The 17,435-nt window shown below is 44.5% G+C and overlaps 2 protein-coding genes across 2 annotated transcripts; one reads left to right on the forward strand and one right to left on the reverse strand.

The window, feature by feature from the left end:
* Positions 1-1,506: 1,506 nt before the first annotated feature.
* On the forward strand, positions 1,507-4,640 carry LOC119320111 (RNA-binding protein 42-like). Its single transcript, XM_037594235.1, has 6 exons — positions 1,507-1,877; positions 2,596-2,773; positions 3,809-3,906; positions 3,991-4,087; positions 4,168-4,253; positions 4,343-4,640. The coding sequence occupies exons 1-6, from the start codon at positions 1,680-1,682 to the stop codon at positions 4,394-4,396; spliced, it is 711 nt and encodes a 236-aa protein (XP_037450132.1). The 5' UTR covers positions 1,507-1,679; the 3' UTR covers positions 4,397-4,640.
* Positions 4,641-4,813: 173 nt separating this feature from the next.
* Positions 4,814-8,667, reverse strand: LOC119320112 (glycolipid transfer protein 1-like). Its single transcript, XM_037594236.1, has 7 exons — positions 8,494-8,667; positions 8,043-8,170; positions 7,139-7,194; positions 6,861-6,991; positions 6,627-6,762; positions 5,328-5,459; positions 4,814-5,238 (listed from the first exon to the last, which is right to left on the reverse strand). Exons 2-7 carry the CDS (start codon positions 8,158-8,160, stop codon positions 5,203-5,205), a joined length of 609 nt encoding a protein of 202 aa, XP_037450133.1. The 5' UTR covers positions 8,161-8,170; positions 8,494-8,667; the 3' UTR covers positions 4,814-5,202.
* Positions 8,668-17,435: the final 8,768 nt, after the last annotated feature.

Genomic DNA, 17,435 nt, shown 5'->3' on the forward strand with positions numbered 1-17,435 from the left:
GGTATAGTCATGACCATTGATGGTATAGTTGCAAGTGGAGCTTTGCCACTAGCTAGCTGAGGAAAAAGATGAAATCACGTGAAGCCACGACTTCAAGCACAATGGTGGGTTTACGTTTGTGGCCGGTGTATTGCCCTGCCGAAGCCACCGGGCAGTTCTTCCACCTCCAATGCATGCAATCAATACTACCAAGCATGCCTGGCCATCCCCTTTCTTCGTTCATCGCCATGAGCTTCTTTAAAACTTCCTCGTTTGGAGCTCATAGGTACTCCTGGCCAAAAACCCGGATCCTTGTCTTCGAAAAGACCCGGGCGCATTTGATGGGGGTATCTTCTCCAATGCGAAGATATTCATCTACGTAGTCGGCAGAAACACCATATGTAATTAACCCCATCACCGCCGATATTTTTTGAAATGCACTAAACCCAAGCAAACCGGCGGCGTTCCTACGCCCAATGAAAAAACGACAATTTTGCTCGCAAGCTTCAACTATGCGTACGAAAAGAGAATTACACTTTGGTATTGCCTACGGAATAGGTGAGCCGGATATGTCGGCACCTTCGTGAAGTAGTCCTTCATGGGCATCTTGTCGCCGAGAACTCGGTTGCGGGGAATGCATAGCCGGCCAACCGTGGATCGGCGACGCTTTCTCTTCGGGCCCTTCTCAACTTTGTCCACGAAATGCAACAACACTAGGTTGTCGACATCATCGTCCATGATCATCTCTTTTATGTTTGAATCATGTGACGATGACGACGACGGTAAACTCCAATCCATCTAAAAAGAATGCCCGTCCATGAATTTCTCCCGGTCAAAATTAATCAAAATTGTCAGTGGGCATTGAACATATCTTCCCCCGAAGCAAAGCCGTCCGCCCCTTTCTTCTCCTTGGCCAGCCGAAGCAAAGCTGTCCGTCCCATTCTTCTTTCTCCTCCGGCCGAAGCAAAACAGGTCGAAACCCCTTCCTCCAGCACGCGCGGTTGTCCCTCGAGCGATTCTGAGGCTCACCGGCGCCGGAAACAACCGGATCCACCGGCTACAAGGCCGCACGCCAAGCTCCAGGGAGGATCTATTGCGCCGGCGGTGGCCACTCGCCCGCGGACACAAATGGGCACCCCGAGCCTCCAAATTTGGTGGAATAGATGCGACGCGGGGCGACGGAGCTAATGGACGACGCGAGGCAGCCGGGGCACCAAGAACCGGCGGGGAGATGCAACGACGACGGCAGGAAGTGGAGTCGGAACGGAAACGAGCAAAAATGGCCTTCATGCAAAGGAAAAGAGATCCGGCAAAAAAAGTGGCAAATCTGTATATACGGCGGAAACGACCCAGAGTTTGCAGGATCCCGCAATTTTTTTTAGGATGCCTGATTATACGGGATCTATTAGGGCTGGCAAAGTCGTCCACATCTCGTAAACCGACGATTATTATGCTGGATGGAACTATATAGTCAGAAAAAAAAAAGGCAGAACCTTCGAGTCGCTTGAAAAAAGAGACGCTTCGAGAGCGTTCCTGACCGTTCCCCCGTCGATTCTTCCGGTTCGACAAGGCAATCCCCGAGTGCCGTTTCAATCACAGCAACCACGCACGATCAGAATTCTCGCACCTGAGGCGAACACCGTGATCCAGCCTTCCAGCCCTTTCGTGTCCGGCGGCCTCTCCACCCCAGTCCCCAGATTATGTCGACGCAGTCCATCTCGCCCGCCTCCGCGTCCGCGCAGTTCCCCTACCCTGCTACCGCCGCGGCTGCGGCCCCGTCGTACTTCCCCGTGCCCTTCCACCTCCAGACCTCGCAGTACCCTACCTGGCCGACGGTGGCCCCCGCGCAGCCGGCGCCGGCGTACAACGCCGTCTACCCCATGCCCCAAGTCCAGCAGGTAATAACTCCCCATTCGCGTAATTTGTTCCAGAGCTCCTCCTTGTAATTTGCTCCATGGACGGATCCTCCCTGTAATTTGTCGGCGTAGTGAGCTAAGGTGGTCGGAGATTCGGTGGTGGGAGCGGATCTGGACGCCGCTGTGTGGCTTCTGAGGCTTGGGTCGCGCTTCGTTGTTTTAGGTTCGAAAACGCGTCCAAAGCTGCAGTAGTGTTTCTTACTTCATTGCTAGCATCCCTTCATGTTTGATTAGGGTTTAGGGCATATGGGTGATCTGATGAGTAATGGCTATGCTGACAAAGCTCCGTTTGCTGAACTATCATCGGCTTCTCATCACAATACATCCACCTTTCTGCCACATATTGGTTGCACGGTGAGTGACCTGACCAAAGAATGGATGGATAAGTGAATTATCCGTCTTAGTTTTGTCCTAGCAAGACCCAGGGGAATCGTAAATGCTCAATTGGAAGCCAATTCATATTGCGATGTGTTCCTTAGCTCATCACCATGAGGTCTGACGCTATGCAAAGACAAGGATGCTAAGTGATGAGTTTATTTCCAGCCAAGCATTAGGAGGTTATATGGTATTAACTATTAACATTAGAGGCTTGTTTCGTAGATAGGTTAGTGAAAATGACCTTTATATTCTTTGACTGGTAGTAAGTACTAAGTCTCCTATTGAGTACTAATAAGTAGCCAATTATGCTATTATTATACAGGCACAACAGCTGTTCCAGAGAGACTCGCAGATAATCAGCCCTGAAGCTCTCGCCACTGTGAAGGCTGCTATTGCAGATAATGACAAAGACAAGAAAGTTGAAGTAAACAAAAAGGCAGTTCCTCGAAAGGCAGCTGGGCAATGCTGGGAGGATCCGACGTTAGCTGACTGGCCTGAAAGTAAGCTCTCAGCCGTATTTTATAGGGAATTTTACGAAAGGTTGCAGTTCTATGATCTACATTAGAATGTAGAACATGGTAATGCAATATTTTTGTCACTTGTCTCTCTTAGCAATGAAGCTAACAAACAGCCAAAGCACCTTCCCTCTCCCAGACAAGATTAATGTTCTATGTGCTGTTCTTTCTTCTAAGATAAATTGTTGTTTCATTTTTTGTTTGTTAAAGGCAGGTTAAAGAGTTGATGCTTTCACATTGGATCTAGGTGGGCTTGCTGATGATATAGTAAACATTTTGCAATTATCTCTATGCTTACGTAAACTGTTCTATTGTGCGTTAAAGGCTAAATTGATCTTGTGGATACATTGCAATTTGCTATTTACATGGACAATTGTGGAAAATGTGATATAAATATTTTGAATTAACCTTTATACATATTTTGAAGAATTCTCTGTGTTTTTTTTTTGTAGTTATTTGAGAAGGCTAAAGAAACAAAGAACTAGCTTCCTAAAATAGTTAAAATATTTAAATATATCTCAGCTCTGGCAGATTGTCCAGCATTTGTTTATGATTTTTCAATGTGCATAAAATCAAGCATGATAATTCACTTTAATCATGGTTGGTATTTGGCAAGATAAAAAGTGTTTGTTCGGATGAAATTCCATCAAATTATCAGTTTCTTTAGAGCCCACAATCTTGCCGCTATGGTAGATAGATCACCTTTTTATCTCAGTTAACGCCTCTAGGCCTCGCTGACCATATCCCTTAGCATGACCTTAGGTGCCAAGGGCTACAAATTTTAATATTGTATTTGATTTGAAGTTGATATACATAAACTAATTAAAGTTAATTAGCTTATTATTGGTAGTTGTGATGTCTTCAAAGGCAACTTAGGATTTATATTTGCTGTGTCGGTCCAGGTGTCTCATCTTCTGCTTGTACCTGATTATTAGTAGTTGTGTCATTTAGTTGCTTTCCATTGTATGCGTATTTCTGTACCTTTCATATTTACAATTCTCACCTCCCTCCCGTGGACAGGTGACTTCCGTTTGTTTTGTGGTGATCTTGGAAATGAAGTGAATGATGATGTTCTGACCAAGACTTTTTCAAAATATCCATCCTTCAACATGGCTAAGGTGAGTCTTGCCTCTTCTACCCATGACATCGATTATATCTCTCTTTATTTGTAGTGATGTGATTATGAACACATGATGCATCAGGTTATACGGGATAAATCTACCGGTAAAACTAAAGGCTACGGGTTTGTTAGTTTCGCCAATGCATCGGATCTTGCGGCAGCACTAAAAGAGATGAACGGTAAGTATGTTGTATTAGGTGGCCTTTTACTAAATTTGCCCTTGTACTGCAGTCAAACTTATACTGCTAATATCAACCAGGTAAATATGTTGGAAATCGACCAATCAAGCTACGGAAGAGCACATGGAAGAATAGAATAGACTACGAAGCTTTGCTGAAGCCGAAGGTTAGTCCCCATGTCTGTCTTTGTGAGGCTTAATGTACTACTCTCGTATGCCGGTGCTCATTCAACTGATCTGCGCCAAATGCCTGCAGATTCGGCGACAGAAGAAGCTCAAAGTGCAGCCCAGAAGTGTTTTACACAAGTGAAGCATATTATTCTCCTAGTTTGTCACTACAAATATAGAACAGTTAATGTAAGATGTGTCTGTTTTCGCCTTATTGCGGGCTGTAACTCATATTCTAGAGTCTTTAGTGCACTCCAGTTTATGATTGCAATGTACTCCCTCCGTCCGAAAATACTTGTCATCAAAATGAAAATATCCAAATGACTAGTAGCATCTTTGTGGACGCTATGAAGTGTTCCGGTGAATAATCGATATTTGTCTCTAAAGCAAGCAAGCGCTATGAAGTGAAGCGTTCTTCTGGCTAGAGAATATTCTGTTTGCGTGAACATTTCACACATTTGGCCTTGCCTGCGCTAACAGATGACATAATGCGTTATTGAACTGCTACCTGATTTGCTAAAAAGAGGCTAGATTTTTCATGTATAACTAGCAAATCACATTGCATCAATAACAGACTCTTAATTTGCATCTTCGCCTCATCACTTATACAGCAGTTTATAAACAGAATCACTTACACAGCAGTTTATAAACTGAACGACAAGATCACCACATATCTGCATCCTCTGCGTTCTCTTCAGTTACATCAATTGGTAAAATGGCCGGCTTGGCTGACAAGGTGACTTTCAAAAGTTAATTTTGATCCCATGCATACATTCAATTCATCTTGTATGTAAGTAGCTATGGGTCATGAACACCCAAACATTTTGACTTATTATTCGTCTATAATTTCCTGAAGATCAGTATGCAAAACAGTGTATCCTTGGCCACAATAAAATTCGAGAAAATAGCAGCACTTCATATTTGTGATGATTGTCGGTGTGTATTGCATTAAGAAGCCTTCATATCATCGAGCCCAACACTGGCCTGCAAGATGCGTAGATGTGGTGGAAGATTGTCATTAAAGGCAGACAACAGAGATAATAATACTGTCTTCTGATGAATGAGGGCCATACCAGGAAGTCATGATTCTCCTTGAGAAAGGGATAAAAGGTGGTGCAGAATTTCTCAATGTCTGCTTTGATATCACCCGTTCCGCTAATTACCTCCATAAATTTATCTTTGTTAGGAGCAAGCTTCATAGCCACCTGCAATGTCCTCATATGAGTAATTCATCAAAGGAAAAATACAAATGGAAGGCAAGCTAACTAATGTGTATAAATGCGATAATAAATAACAATAAGATAGCAAAAGTACCATTTCAACAGACTAGTCAAGTATTCATATAGCATTTTTTAAACTCAAAAAACTTCTCAGAAAACTCCAACAAAGCAAAGCTCATCTTTAGTTAATAATGAAACTGATGTATTGTTCTCTATGATCACTAAACCAGCAAAGTACCTGTGCTTTGTTACGGATAAGAGTGTATGACCAATCATGTTAAGCCGATGCTATCGGCTGACTACGCCTGTTCACTAATCCGGCTTCCACCTACGCTTACCCTGAACTATCGTCACATACCTACATAACCTCCATCAGAACCATTTCAACAGACTGGTCAATTGTCTTCCCAATACGTCTAGTCATGCTTCTTCGTGACATGCCATGCATTAGAGATTCATAGGAGGTAGTTAAATTGGTTTGAAAAGGAGCAGCTTCATTGTGTTTCAGTTTCTTTAAGAGAATCTGTAATAAGATTGGAAACAAATGTGGGAGGCCTGGATGAACAGGCACCAACTGCCATATAATACTCCCTCCGTCCAGAAATACTCGTCGGAGGAATGGATGTATTTTAGTTCTAGATACATTCATTTTTATGCATTTCTTCGACAAGTATTTCCAGACGGAGGGAGTAGTAAAGAAGATAAAGAAAACTCCATCAGTGACTAAATTTTGTTCTCTCAATGGACAAAAAGGGGCTGGCAACTTAGTACACAGAAAGTACCCCATGTTTATTCATCTATGGTGCCTTCAGCTAAAATATGGTCAGCAGCTTAATGTAGAAAGAGTCAAAGGGTAGCCAAGTTTTATGCATCCACGGTGCTTTCAGTTGAAACATGGCCAATAACTTAAAATACAAAAAGTAGCCAAGGTTTATTCATATATGGTGCCTTCAGTTGGATAACACTAGTCATCCCTTTACTTTATGCATCTATGATAATGAAATATTTATTCCGACACTAAACACAGAGTTATATACTCCATCCTCTGATAATAAGTGCTTCAGCAATAGCTATTGAATAGCACTATAATTGCTTAGTTCATGATGACACCATGTATGTGCTGATTATGACTCAACATGTGGAATACTATACCGTAAAACTGGAACTGGCGAGCCACCCATGCCATTTCTTCAGAGTTTTTGTGTATGAATCAGTACATGCTTGACTCATAGTCCAGTCTGGATGGTCAAGTAGATTACGGAACAGTTCAAGAAGGAAGTCCATAGCCCTGAAGGCAAAAAATATAAGTAAACACAAGTACGCCAATGGGGATGTCGATTAAGCTGAAAATAGAAGAGGCAAATTAGGCAAGAGAGATTGAAGAACCTCGTGAGCCATAGAAGTCCATTTGTGCAGCTTGATGAACCCTTTGCGGTCTTCTTTTCAACTTCTTCTTGGACCATGGTGTACAAGTGCTCATATTTTGACGGGTCTGAAGAATACTTGTTCTCCAACCTCTGACAGGAGAGGATGAGGTCAGTGGTCAGGAAAAGAAATAGTAATCTGAGACAGATATAATTTATCCCATAAACAACATGACAACATCACTTGCTAACATGAAATGTAAATTCTCATCCAAAGTTTTTTGAAGATAGGATGCTTACCGTGATATTACCTCCAATATCACTCTTCACAATTGCCATAGCAGCACCAAATTTATCTGGTATTCAAAAGCAGAGAACAAAAAATGGAAAATAAGTAACACTCTGAAGTAATTTCTTGTTTGAGAAATACCACCAAGACTCCACCAAAACAAAAAGTTAGCCACAATTATTAGACTAGAGGATATTGATGTAGGACTGTGCAGTTTGGGCCAACACAAAAGTTTTCATTTAGGGACTTACAAAAGCACAACACAGACTGGTACTAAACAACTTTAAGATTTACCAGCATACAACAAAAGCTTTGAGAATAAGAAAGACGGCTTTACTGGACCATGACAAACTTAACTTGTTCTCTCATAGGTCACAAATCAATTCTGCTCAGGTGACATGTGCATCAAATCAGTTATTTGGAGGACTACATGTACATTAAACAATTTAGAGCAACCGAGCACACAAAAAACACAACTTTTGGCAAAAAGGTCGACAATTGTTTGGAAGCTCTTTCCAGCAATAAAAAAAAAGTTTGAAGGCTCTCCCAGTGAAATTGATAAGGGCAAAAGCATAAACCAAGAAAGTCATGTCCCTATGCCAAAGGCCCTGAAATATAACTACTTGTTGCTTATTTAGAACTACAAAATCGCAAGGGCTGCACAAAAAATTGTCCACTGACGATGCTAGTCTCAAACTGCCGAACGCTTGTTTCGGCAATATATCAGTTATGCATATTAATTTTACTCAGGTTGTTCACTGCTGCAACCTACTAGTACTGAAGAAAACACGGTAAATGATCAGAAATTCAGTAAAGCACCTCTTCTACCGATCCCAGCCTTGTGATGTTTAGCACTCCAATAACGCAAGATAAAGAGGTGGATTCATCATGGGAAATATGAGCAGAGGGAGTTACCCAGGACAGGCAAGATTTGCTTGCAGACATCAAGGAAGGGCTTGGCGAGCATGACCCCGCTGTCCGACCTGACATGCTTCATCCCTTCCAAACACGGAGCGAACACCGTCTCGGCCATCTCTCTCTACCTGCAGGAACCAACAAATGCATCAACCCACCACGCTCAGAACCGGTGATCCGGCAATAATCTTACATCCACTATGCCAAAGCACTCGGTATTCTGTAATCAGCGAGCTCGGTGTGAGAGTACGATCCGTAAGCATCGCTGTGGCATAATCCGAGACACCATGGATGAGATCAAACTTCCACGAACCGCATGGGCTGCCGTCCCAAGTCAACAGATGCGAAGAGAAGAAAGAAACCGTCGCTGATCTAACCTTACGGGAAAGAAACAGATCCGAAACTCACAGCGCAGCTACTGAACAGAAACTGAAGAAAGATGCCCACTCACCGCTCCACGATTTCGCAAACTGTGATGTTTTCCGCCTTCTCTGGTGCAACCTTGGGCGAGGGAAGTGCAGGAGAGAGGCCTTGCCGGTCGGTGGAGGGACGAATCTAGCAGGGGAGGAAGTGCGATGTGGGGGAGGAAGAAGATGCCGAGTGGAGGCCACGACCCCGGACTGATCTGTTTTACTACTGCGGAATCTGTGTCCTGCCTGTCTTTTTTTTTTTTGAGAATTGTGTACTGCCTGCCTTTTTTTCCCTTTTTTTTGAGCGATTGAGGGCTTTTTTTAGGGGTTTTTTTAGACAACCTCGCGAGACTTTTATTTAACTCATCACAATATTTACATGGACGAACGGAATACCGACGGGCTGGCCAAACCAGACATGATGGCTAGGTCCCAAAGTTAGAGCATGTCTCACTAAATTGTGAGCCTCAACATTTGAGCTTCTAAATTCATGAACTAAATTACATGAAATAAAAGTAGCTTGTTGTTGCTTGATCTACTTGATGATTGCCCCATAAATAGCTCCACTTCCTTTTTTAGTTTCTTCTACTACTCCCTTACAGTCGGATGCGAGTTGTATCTCTACTATTAAAGGGGGGTGGAACGTCGTGATGGTTCGACCTCCTTCCATACCCCCACCTCGTTCGATCCCCCTCCCTCTCGTACGGGAAGAAAGGACCTCGCACGAAAGAAAAATCAAAAAGAAAATAAAACAGCCCACATATGCACGTCGTCCCACCTCAAGGCCCACGCGCCCCTTCCCCCAATTCCATCGCTCTCGATCTCATGGCTCTATCGCCGTCGCTGACCTCCTCCTGCCTAATGACAACTTCGAGCGGCAACACGCTGCAGCGGATCCACCAGCCCTGAAGAAAGCGATGCAGGGAGGGCTACCATCTAATCCGATTGTGCCTTACCCGTCGTGATGCAGTAGGAGGGTGCCTTACCCGCCATCGATGGCGGCGAGCGACGCGTGGTTCACGTACCAGTTCGTCAAGTGGCTCATCACCAAGCGATGAAGCGGTCGTTGGTTCGAGCCATGGTTAGGGTGGTGCTGGCAGCTGTGGCCCCCCGTGGCTCTGCGTGATCGTAGGCCTGGCTGGTATCTCGACTTCAGCAACTGCCCGGCTCATGCCCCAGCTCCTCGAGTGCACATTGTTGGAAATATGCCCTAGAGGCAATAATAAAATGGTTATTATTATATTTCCTCGTTCATGATAATTGTCTTTTATTCATGCTATAATTGTGTTATCCGGAAATCGTAATACATGTGTGAATACATAAACCACAACATGTCCCTAGTAAGCCTCTAGTTGACTAGCTCGTTTATCAATAGATGGTCACGGTTTCCTCATCATGGACATTGGATGTCATTGATAACGGGATCACATCATTGGGAGAATGATGTGATGGACAAGACCCAATCCTAAGCATAGCACAAGATCGTGTAGTTCGTTTGCTAGAGCTTTTCCAATGTCAAGTATCATTTCCTTAGACCATGAGATCGTGTAACTCCCGGATGCCGTAGGAGTGCTTTGGGTGTACCAAATGTCACAACGTAACTGGGTGACTATAAAGGTATACTACAGGTATCTCTGAAAGTGTCTGTTGGGTTGACACGGATCGAGACTGGGATTTGTCACTCCGTATGACGGAGAGGTATCTCTGGGCCCACTCGGTAATGCATCATCATAATGAGATCAAAGTGACTAAGTGGTTGCTCATGGGATCATGCATTACGGTACGAGTAAAGTGACTTGCCGGTAACGAGATTAAACGAGGTATTGGGATACCGACGATCGAATCTCGGGCAAGTAACGTACTGATTGACAAAGGGAATTGTATACGGGATTACTTGAATCCTCGACATCGTGGTTCATTCGATGAGATCATCGTGGAACATGTGGGAGCCAACATGGGTATCCAGATCCCGCTGTTGGTTATTGGCCGGAGAGTCGTCTCGGTCATGTTTGCATGTCTCCTGAACCCGTAGGGTCTACACACTTAAGGTTCGGTGACGCTAGGGTTGTAGAGATACTAGTATGCGGTAACCCGAAAGTTGTTCGGAGTCCTGGATGATATCCCGTACGTCAAGAGGAGTTCCGAAATGCTCCAGAGGTGAAGAATTATATATAGGAAGTCCAGTTTCGGCCATCGGAAAGTTTCGGGGGTCACCGGTATTGTACTGGGACCACCGGAAGGGTCCCGGGGGTCCACCGGGTGGGGCCACCTATCCCGGAGGGCCCCATGGTTTGAAGTGGGAGGGGAACCAGCCCTTGGTGGGCTGGTGCGCCCCTCCCCCTTGCCCCCCCTGCGCCTAGGGTTGGAAACCCTAGGGGTGGGGGCGCCCCACTTGGCTTGGGAGCAAGCCACCCCCCTTGGCCGCCGCCCCCCTTGAGATGGGATCTCTAGGGGGGCGGCCACCCCCCAGGGCCCCTATATAAAGAGGGGGGAGGGAGGGCAGCCGCACCCAAGCTCCTGGCGCCTCCCTCTTCCCCGTAACACCTCTCCCTCTCGTAGAGCTTGGCGAAGCCCTGCCGAGATCATCGCTGCTTCCACCACCACGCCGTCGTGCTGCTGGATCTCCATCAACCTCTCCCTCCCCCTTGCTGGATCAAGAAGGAGGAGACGTCTTCCCCAACCGTACGTGTGTTGAATGCGGAGGTGCCGTCCGTTCGGCACTAGGATCATCGGTGATTTGGATCACGACGAGTACGACTCCCTCAACCCCGTTCTCTTGAACGCTTCCCGCGATCTACAAGGGTATGTAGATACACTCCTCTATCTCGTTGCTAGATGACTCCATAGATTGATCTTGGTGAAGCGTAGAAATTTTTTATTTTCTGCAACGTTCCCCAACAGTGGCATCATGAGCTAGGTCTATGCGTAGTTTCTATGCACGAGTAGAACACAAACTTGTTGTGGGCGTAGATGTTGTCAATTTTCTTTCCACTACTAGTCTTATCTTGCTTCGGCGGCATCGTGGGATGAAGCGGCCCGGACCGACCTTACACGTACGCTTACGTGAGACAGGTTCCACCGACTGACATGCACTAGTTGCATAAGGTGGCTAGCGGGTGACTGTCTCTCCCACTTTAGTTGGAGTGGATTCGATGAAAAGGGTCCTTATGAAGGGTAAATAAAAATTGGCATATCACGTTGTGGTTTTACGTAGGTAAGAAACGTTCTTGCTAGAAACCTATAGAAGCCACGTAAAAACATGCAACAACAATTAGAGGACGTCTAACTTGTTTTTGCAGCATATGCCTTCTGATGTGATATGGCCAAAAGGATGTGATGAATGAAATATATGTGATGTATGAGATTGATCATGTTCTTGTAATAGGAATCACGACTTGCATGTCGATGAGTATGACAACCGGCAGGAGCCATAGGAGTTATCTTTATTTTTTGTACGACCTGCGTGTCATTGAATAACGCCATGTAAATTACTTTACTTTATTGCTAAACACGTTAGCCATAGAAGTAGAAGTAATCGTTGGCATGACAACTTCATGAAGACACGATGATGGAGATCATGATGATGGAGATCATGGTGTCATGCCGGTGACGAAGATGATCATGGCGCCCCGAAGATGGAGATCAAAGGAGCAATATGATATTGGCCATATCATGTCACTATTTGATTGGATGTGATGTTCATCATGTTTTGCTTCTTATTTGCTTAGTACAACGGTGGTAAATAAGATGATCCCTTATAATAATTTCAAGAAAGTGTTCCCCCTAACTGTGGGCCGTTGCGAAAGTTCGTTGTTTTGAAGCACCGCGTGATGATCGGGTGTGATAGATTCTAACGTTCACATACAACGGGTGTAAGACAGATTTACACATGCAAAACACTTAGGTTGACTTGACGAGCCTAGCATGTACAGACATGGCCTCGGAACACAAGAGATCGAAAGGTCAAACATGAGTCGTATGGAAGATACGATCAACATGGAGATGTTCACCGATGATGACTAGTCCGTCTCACGTGATGATCGGACATGGTCTAGTTGAGTCGGATCATGTATCACTTAGATGACTAGAGGGATGTCTAATCTGAGTGGGAGTTCATTAAATAATTTGATTAGATGAACTTAATTATCATGAAGTTAGTGTAAAAACATTTGCAAAATGTCTTGTAGATCAAATGGCCAACGCTCATGTCAACCTCAACTTCAACGCATTCCTAGATAAAACCAAGCTGAAAGATGATGACAACAACTATTCGGACTGGGTCCGGAACCTAAGGATCATCCTCATAGCTGCCAAGAAAGCATATGTCCTAGAAGGACCGCTAGGTGAAGCACCCATCCCGGAGAACCAAGACGTTATAAACGCTTGGCAGTCACGTGCTGATGATTACTCCCTCGTTCAGTGCGGCATGCTTTACAGCTTAGAACCGGGACTCCAAAAGCGTTTTGAGCAACACGGAGCATATGAGATGTTCGAAGAGATGAAAATGGTTTTCCAAGCTCATGCCGGGGTCGAGAGATATGAAGTCTCCGACAAGTTCTACAGTTGTAAGATGGAGGAAAATAGTTCTGTCGGTGAGCACATACTCAAAATGTCTGGGTTGCACAACCGCTTGTCCCAGCTGGAGATTAACCTCCCGGACGAGGCGGTCATTGACAGAATCCTTCAGTCGCTCCCACCTAGCTACAAGAGCTTTGTGATGAACTACAATATGCAGGGGATGGTGAAAACTATTCCTAAAGTATTTTCAATGCTGAAATCAGTAGAGGTGGAAATCAAAAAGGAACATCAAGTGTTGATGGTCAATAAAACCACTAGTTTCAAGAAAGGCAAGGGTAAGAAGAACTTCAAGAAGGACGGCAAGGGAGTTGCCGCGCCCGGTAAGCCAGCTGCCGGGAAGAAGCCAAAGAATGGACCCAAACCTGAGACTGAGTGCTTTTATTGCAAGGGAAAGGGACACTGGAAGCGGAACTGCCCCAAATACTTAGCGGACAAGAAGGCCGACAAAACCAAAGGTATATGTGATATACATGCAATTGATGTGTACCTTACCAGTACTCGTAGTATCTCCTAGGTATTTGATACCGGTGCGGTTGCTCATATTTGTAACTCAAAACAGGAGCTGCGGAATAAGCGGAGACTGGCAAAGGATGAGGTGACGATGCGCGTCGGGAATGGTTCCAAGGTCGATGTGATCGCCGTCGGCACGCTACCTCTACATCTACCTACGGCATTAGTTTTAAACCTCAATAATTGTTATTTAGTGCCAGCTTTGAGCATGAACATTGTATCTGGATCTCGTTTAATGCGAGATGGCTACTCATTTAAATCTGAGAATAATGGTTGTTCTATTTATATGAGAGATATGTTTTATGGTCATGCCCCGCCGGTCAATGGTTTATTCTTAATGAATCTCGAACGTGATGTTACACATATTCATAGTGTGGATACCAAAAGATGTAAAGTTGATAACGATAGTCCCACATACTTGTGGCACTGCCGCCTTGGTCACATTGGTGTCAAACGCATGAAGAAGCTCCATGCTGATGGACTTTTGGAGTCTCTTGATTACGAATCATTTGACACATGTGAACCATGCCTTATGGGCAAAATGACCAAGACTCCGTTCTCCGGAACAATGGAGCGAGCAACCAACTTATTGGAAATCATACATACTGATGTATGCGGTCCAATGAGCGTTGAGGCTCGTGGAGGATATCGTTATGTTCTCACTCTCACTGACGACTTGAGTAGATATGGGTATGTCTACTTAATGAAACACAAGTCTGAAACCTTTGAAAAGTTCAAGGAATTTCAGAATGAGGTAGAGAATCAACGTGACCGAAAGATAAAGTTCTTACGATCAGATCATGGGGGAGAATACTTAAGTCACGAATTTGGTACGCACTTAAGGAAATGTGGAATCGTTTCACAACTCATGCTGCCTGGAACACCTCAGCGTAACGGTGTGTCTGAACATCGTAATCGCACTCTATTGGATATGGTGCGATCTATGATGTCACTCACTGATTTACCGCTATCATTTTGGGGATACGCTCTAGAGACAACTACATTCACTTTAAATAGGGCACCGTCTAAATCTGTTGAGACAACACCGTATGAATTATGGTTTGGGAAGAAACTAAGCTGTCGTTTCTAAAATTTTGGGGATGCGATGCTTATGTCAAGAAACTTCAACCTGAAAAGCTCGAACCCAAGTCGGAAAAATGCATCTTCATAGGATACCCTAAGGAAATCATTGGGTATACCTTCTACCTCAGATCCGAAGGCAAGATCTTTGTTGCCAAGAACGGGTCCTTTCTGGAGAAAGAGTTTCTCTCGAAAGAAGTAAGTGGGAGGAAAGTGGAACTTAATGAAGTACTACCTCTTGAACCGGAAAGCAGCGTAGCTCAGAAAGATGTTCCTGTGGTGCCTGCACTGACTAGAGAGGAAACTAATGATGATGATCAAGGTACTTCGGATCAAGTTACTACTGAACTTCATAGGTCCACAAGGACATGTTCCACACCAGAGTGGTATGGCAACCCTGTCCTGGAAATCATGTTGTTAGACAATAGTGAACCTTCGAACTATGAAGAAGCAATGGCGGGCCCAGATTCCAACAAATGGCTTGAAGCCATGCAATCCGAGATAGGATCCATGTATTAAAACAAAGTATGGACTTTGGCAGACTTGCCCGATGATCGACGAGCGATAGAAAACAAATGGATCTTTAAGAAGAAGACGGACGCGGATGGTAGTGTTACCATCTATAAATCTCGACTTGTCGCTAAGGGTTATCGACAAGTTCAAGGGGTTGACTATGATGAGACTTTCTCTCCCGTAGCAAAGCTGAAGTTCGTCCGAATCATGTTAGTAATTGCCGCATACTATGATTATGAGATATGGCAAATGGACGTCAAAACGGCATTCCTTAACGGCCATCTTAAGGAAGAATTGTATATGATGCAGCCGGAAGGTTTTGTCGATCCTAAGAATGCTAACAAGGTATGCAAGCTCCAGCGCTCCATCTATGGGCTGGTGCAAGCATCTCGGAGTTGGAACATTCGCTTTAATGAAATGATCAAAGCGTTTGGGTTTATGCAGACTTATGGAGAAGCCTGCGTTTACAAGAAAGTGAGTGGGAGCTCTGTAGCATTTCTCATATTATATGTGGATGACATACTTTTGATGGGAAATGATATAGAACTTTTGGACAGCATTAAGGCCTACTTGAATAAGTGTTTTTCAATGAAGGACCTTGGAGAAGCTGCTTACATATTAGGCATCAAGATCTATAGAGATAGATCGAGACGCCTCATAGGTCTTTCACAAAGCACATACCTTGATAAGATATTGAAGAAGTTCAATATGGATCAGTCCAAGAAGGAGTTCTTGCTTGTATTGCAAGGTGTGAAATTGAGCTCGGCTCAATGTCCGACCACGGCAGAAGATAGAGAAAAGATGAGTTCGTCCCCTATGCCTCAGCCATAGGGTCTATAATGTATGCCATGCTGTGTACCAGACCTGATGTATACCTTGTCGTAAGTTTGGTAGGAAGGTACCAAAGTAATCCCGGCATGGAACACCGGACAGCGGTCAAGAATATCTTGAAGTACCTGAAAAGGACTAAGGATATGTTTCTCGTATATGGAGGTGACGAAGAGCTCGTCGTAAAGGGTTACGTCGATGCTAGCTTCGACACAGATCTGGATGACTCTAAGTCACAAACCGGATACGTTTATATTTTGAATGGTGGGGCAGTAAGCTGGTGCAGTTGCAAGCAAAGCGTCATGGCGGGATCTACATGTGAAGCGGAGTACATGGCAGCCTCGGAGGCAGCGCATGAAGCAATCTGGGTGAAGGAGTTCATCACTGACCTAGGAGTCATACCCAATGCATCGAGGCCGATCACACTCTTCTGTGACAACACTGGAGCTATTGCCCTTGCCAAGGAGCCCAGGTTTCACAAGAAGACCAGGCACATCAAGCGTCGCTTCACCTCCATTCGTGAAAATTTTCAAGATGGAGACATAGATATTTGGAAAGTGCATACGGATCTGAATGTCGCAGATCGTTGACTAAACCTCTTCCGCGAGCAAAACATGATCAACACCAGAACTCTATGGGTGTTTGATTCATCACAATGTAACTAGATTATTGACTCTAGTGCAAGTGGGAGACTGTTGGAAATATGCCCTAGAGGCAATAATAAAATGGTTATTATTATATTTCATCGTTCATGATAATTGTCTTTTATTCATGCTATAATTGTGTTATCCGGAAATCGTAATACATGTGTAAATACATAGACCACAACATGTCCCTAGTAAGCCTCTAGTTGACTAGCTCGTTTATCAATAGATGGTCACGGTTTCCTGACCATGGACATTGGATGTCATTGATAATGGGATCACATCATTGGGAGAATGATGTGATGGACAAGACCCAATCCTAAGCATAGCACAAGATCGTGTAGTTCGTTTGCTAGAGCTTTTCCAATGTCAAGTATCATTTCCTTAGACCATGAGATCGTGTAACTCCCGGATGCCGTAGGAGTGCTTGGGGTGTACCAAACGTCACAATGTAACTGGGTGACTATAAATGTATACTACAGGTATCTCCGAAAGTGTCTGTTGGGTTGACACGGATCAAGACTGGGATTTGTCACTCCATATGACGCAGAGGTATCTCTGGGCCCACTCGGTAATGCATCATCATAATGAGCTCAAAGTGACTAAGTGGTTGGTCACGGGATCATGCATTACGGTACGAGTAAAGTGACTTGTCGGTAACGAGATTGAACGAGGTATTGGGATACCGACGATCGAATCTCGGGCAAGTAACATACCGATTGACAAAGGGAATTGTATACAGGATTACTTGAATCCTCGACATCGTGGTTCATTCGATGAGATCATCGTGGAACATGTGGGAGCCAACATGGGTATCCAGATCCCGCTGT

Source organism: Triticum dicoccoides, chromosome 6B, assembly GCF_002162155.2.
Source record: "Triticum dicoccoides isolate Atlit2015 ecotype Zavitan chromosome 6B, WEW_v2.0, whole genome shotgun sequence".
NCBI classification, from domain to species: domain Eukaryota; kingdom Viridiplantae; phylum Streptophyta; class Magnoliopsida; order Poales; family Poaceae; genus Triticum; species Triticum dicoccoides.

Coding starts and splice junctions, on each gene's coding strand:
- LOC119320112 (XM_037594236.1), bottom strand. CDS start 8,160: ATGGCCGAGACGGTGTTCGCTCCGTGTTTGGAAGGGATGAAGCATGTC. Junction 6,992..7,138: donor ATATTGGAGGTAATATCACG/GTAAGCATCCTA, acceptor CTCTCCTGTCAG/AGGTTGGAGAACAAGTATTC. Junction 5,460..6,626: donor TCGCCAGTTCCAGTTTTACG/GTATAGTATTCC, acceptor AGGACATTGCAG/GTGGCTATGAAGCTTGCTCC.
- LOC119320111 (XM_037594235.1), top strand. CDS start 1,680: ATGTCGACGCAGTCCATCTCGCCCGCCTCCGCGTCCGCGCAGTTCCCC. Junction 1,878..2,595: donor CCATGCCCCAAGTCCAGCAG/GTAATAACTCCC, acceptor ATTATTATACAG/GCACAACAGCTGTTCCAGAG. Junction 4,254..4,342: donor AAGCTTTGCTGAAGCCGAAG/GTTAGTCCCCAT, acceptor AAATGCCTGCAG/ATTCGGCGACAGAAGAAGCT.